This window comes from Microtus ochrogaster, unplaced genomic scaffold (assembly GCF_000317375.1).
Source record: "Microtus ochrogaster isolate Prairie Vole_2 unplaced genomic scaffold, MicOch1.0 UNK6, whole genome shotgun sequence".
Taxonomy (NCBI): Eukaryota; Metazoa; Chordata; class Mammalia; order Rodentia; family Cricetidae; genus Microtus; species Microtus ochrogaster.
This window is the reverse complement of record NW_004949104.1, coordinates 91,933-95,793: the sequence shown is the minus strand read 5'-3', so window position 1 is coordinate 95,793 and position 3,861 is coordinate 91,933. Positions and strand designations below refer to the sequence as shown.

General features: G+C 41.3%; 1 protein-coding gene across 2 annotated transcripts in view; it reads right to left on the bottom strand.

The window, feature by feature from the left end:
* Nucleotides 1-3,861, bottom strand: part of Mtrf1 (mitochondrial translation release factor 1) — a 22,497-nt gene that overhangs the window by 15,052 nt on the left and 3,584 nt on the right. For both annotated transcript variants that reach the window (XM_005366040.3, XM_026788701.1), the window contains exons 3-5: nucleotides 3,068-3,159; nucleotides 1,350-1,431; nucleotides 1,076-1,183 (exon numbers count right to left, since the gene is read on the bottom strand). In XM_005366040.3, the coding sequence (XP_005366097.1) occupies nucleotides 1,076-1,183; nucleotides 1,350-1,431; nucleotides 3,068-3,159 (282 nt within the window). The remainder of the gene's footprint in view (nucleotides 1-1,075; nucleotides 1,184-1,349; nucleotides 1,432-3,067; nucleotides 3,160-3,861) is intronic.

Genomic DNA, 3,861 nt, shown 5'->3' with positions numbered 1-3,861 from the left:
ACCTGAAATAGATATAAGCTACATTGCTCAAAGTAGAATATATTAATATGTAAGATAAAACCTAAAACAGTAAAAAGGTATTACTTATGATTACCGCTGGGGGGTATTTTGCATCTTTTTTTTTTTTTAAGTTAGGGTCTTGCTATTTAGCCCAGAGTGGCCTTAAACTCACAATACTACGTCAGTCTCTGGAATGCTGGGAGTACCAGAGGCAGGTGGATCTCTGTGAGTTCAAGGCCAGTCTGGTTTACAAGAGCTAGTTCCAGGACAGCTAGTACTGTTACACTGGGAAACCCTGCCTCAAAAATAAACAAACAAATAAATAAATAAATAACTCCTCTGTCTTCCATGGTGTGATACCCAACAGACAGAACCTAAAGGTCATCTTCTGATTGCATTTTATTAGAATTATTATTTTGAAAATTTAAAAATCTACATGTATGGGTGTTTTGTCTGTATGTCTGTCTGTGTACTACATGTATGCCTGGTGCCCTCAGAAGCCAGAAGAGGGTGTCTCCGATCCTCTGGACTGGAGTTACAGATGGTTGTGAGTTGTGGTTGTGGTTTGTGAATCCCTATGTGGGTGCTGAGACCCGAATCCCCTCCTCTGGAAGAGCAACTAGCGTTCTTAGCTACCGAACCATCTCTCCAGCACCTCAGTTGTATTTTATAAAGGGTTTTTTAAAAATAGCTTCTAAGTTTTAATTTATTTATATCTTTTGTTTATCGACACATGATATCACTATGCAGCTGTCTCAACTAGAATTCAATATGTAGACCAGGCTAGCCTCAAACTCATAGAAATTTGCCCATCTCTGCCTCCTGGTACTGGGATTAAAGGTGTGGCCACCATGTCTGCTTCTTTATGATAGCTTAGGAAAAGAAGATATCTAGTTTCCATAGGAACTTCTTCTTCAATTCATATCCTTCTTAGGAGCATGGTTCCCATCCTGATACCTTTAATTTGGTTAAGAACTTTTCTGTAGGCCAGATGTGGTGGCACACGCTTTTAGTCCCAGCATTATAAGTAAAGTAAGTTTTAGCACCTCTAACAAAGTCTTTAATTTATGTTTACCATAATCTGCTGGTGTGTAGTTCAGCAGCTCAAATTTCCAGTGTTTATAGTATGAATAATTCTGGTACATATGAAATATTTCTCGGGTAAACTGTTGGCAGATATCACCTAAAAGAAAAAATACAAAATATTCAGTAAGCACAAATATTAAAGAGTGCATCCTTAGATATAAGCACTCAGGAAATGTTTCCAAAACTAAACACATGCAATGGGCTTTTCAAGTACGGTGATGTCCAACCGTGTAAAAGTCAGTGTTTAACCTGATTTTTCTGACCTCCAGTGGTTCTCCCAGACGTCACCTCTAAGATAACGGCACTTCCGTCATGCTTCTCCTCTGGCACTAGCTGCTCCAAAAGCTGGAAAAGAAGGAAAATGCATTACTAATGTGTTTGTTTTCCTTGGTATAGTATTACTTAAATTAAATTAAAGCCTTCAAAATATATTTTAGAAGCCAATAATTAACAAAATCATGTAATATCCCACAAAGGTTAAGTCCTGAAACCATATCATAAGTAATCTGATTAGATAATCAGCTCACATATCAATAAGGTTACTTGTCTGAGTATTTTCTACAATGTGATCAGTTAATTTCATTTTCTGAAATGAAGTTAATTAAGATCAAAGTCCTGGATGTTCCACTCCGTTCAGACTTTGCCTCTTAAAATGAGTTCTGAACAGTGGCATCTTTCATCTGGTGAATGAAGCATGGTTTTGAAATCTTTACTCCAAATGAAGGCTTGGACATATAATTACATAGTCTCCCCTGCCATAACCGGTGGTCAGCACCACGCCACACCTTGCATTCCCGGTGGGGTCATCTGTTTAAAGACTATGTTAAGGGGACTCACGATAAAACTGAAATAGCTTCTCACATGTGACAAGACAAAAAAGGGTTGTGGGGGGTGTTCCTGGGTTCCTAATAAAGAGTTTTCCTCTCAGGAAGAATACGAAAACAATCTCCTGATTATTAAAAGGTCTTTCAAATCAACAAAAGTACCTACATGTTACATGTTATGACTCTCCTCCCTACCGCCAGTTTCTGAAACACTCCATCTCTGCTCGAAATGACGGACTGTGGCAGAGAATGTTAGACCAAGTGTTAGACATGCTCTGCCTTTGGGTCACTAGGTGCTGTCTCCTGTTCATCCTTCTAAGTCCTCAAAAGCAGGATCCCACGGTAAGAAGCTGGAGGGATGATGCCGGTAACCACCGCAGGGGGAAACGTGGTCTATGGGCTTCCCTTTCTTTAAAAAGAAACCACCTACTGAACTAGAAGAAATGAGGTCACCCTTGTAGAATTTACCCTTTTATATCTAGATTATGAGCTAATGTGGGCACAGTATCACAACCCTGACAGTCCCCAGAATGCCACAGCCTTACTAGTCCCAACTTCAGACCTGTGCTAACTAGCCAGCGCTACACTTAGATTCGTTCCCACACATTCAGCGTGCAAGGTTTCAGTCTGACACAATCACCATGAACTTACCTACTTGTTTTCTAACACTTAAAACCAGCTGCCTTGTGCCCATGTGACTACATTTCCTTTTAAGATTTGTGTGTGTGTACCCACCGTCTACACACGTCGTGTGGATGTCGGAGGACAACTCAAAGGGCTTAGTTCTCTCCTGTCACCTTGTCGGACACACTGGAACTCGGGTTGTCAGGTCAGGTGTGCACAGGCGCACCTCCACCTGCTGAGCCATCTCTGTGGTCTCCTAAATCTCCTTACTGCAGTATTAGGTTTTCCCGCCTAACAAGTCAATAGTTTCTGTTATGATTTTTCTCTCCCCGGGGGAGTTCCCATTCACCGACATCTCAATTTCTCTTCCAATATCCTTCGGCCAACTGTACTAAGTATAGCTTAACTAATTGCTCATCGTGTTAAGAGAACACTGCTAGGGGAAGTTATTGGGAGCATCAAAGCATAATCTAGAAAAAATACTATTCCTTCACGTTAGCACTATGGAGATTGGCATGCTGCCTGAAACATACCTTACTATACAGTGTGTTGATCTTTTTATCAATGATTTGCCTTTCTTCTGATATAAGTTCTTGCAACTGCTTTTCATCTTGTTTATTTAGACCTAAAACCAGTGAGAGGGAGAATAATAAATCCTTTAAAAAAAAATCTTACAGAGAAAGTATTAAATAACTACAGCATTGATGTCTACGAAGATTTTGTTTTGAGAAATAAGTCTCACTCGGTAGCCCAGGCTGCCCTTGACCTTGTCTTCCCGGTCCAGCCTCCTAAAACCCTGTCAGGTGGGGGGTGGGAGTGGGAGGTCCTTGCAAATTCTAAAGCTGACAGAGAAACAAACTGCTAGAAGCAAGAAGGAAACCTGTTTCAGCACGACTTAGTCAGCCAGGCTGGTTCCAACTTCTGGAGTCAGGCACCAGGCCAGTTTATTTTAGTCATATTTAAGTACAGTACAATTTTGGGGAAAAGTTTCCTGGTAACAATTACCCCAATCCCACGTGCGCAATAAAGCTTAAGGCATGGCTACATCAAGACTCTTCTGCAAAGCACACGTAAACACATCTAACAATGTCTGAGAAAGGTCAGCAGGCTGTAAAGTACTCGTGGGTTCAAGTGACTGAGAAACAAAGTTAAAGATCTAGGGAAGGAGAGTGTGGGGCACATTCGGGGGGATTTGGGTGAGGCCTGGCTCTACAGAGAGCGAAGGGCACCATGTTATGATAATATCCATTCCCAGCCCTGTGGGTGGAAAAGAGGTAGACATTTCCTCCTGCACTGAGGAGGCAATCCTGCATGGCTAACATTCCTA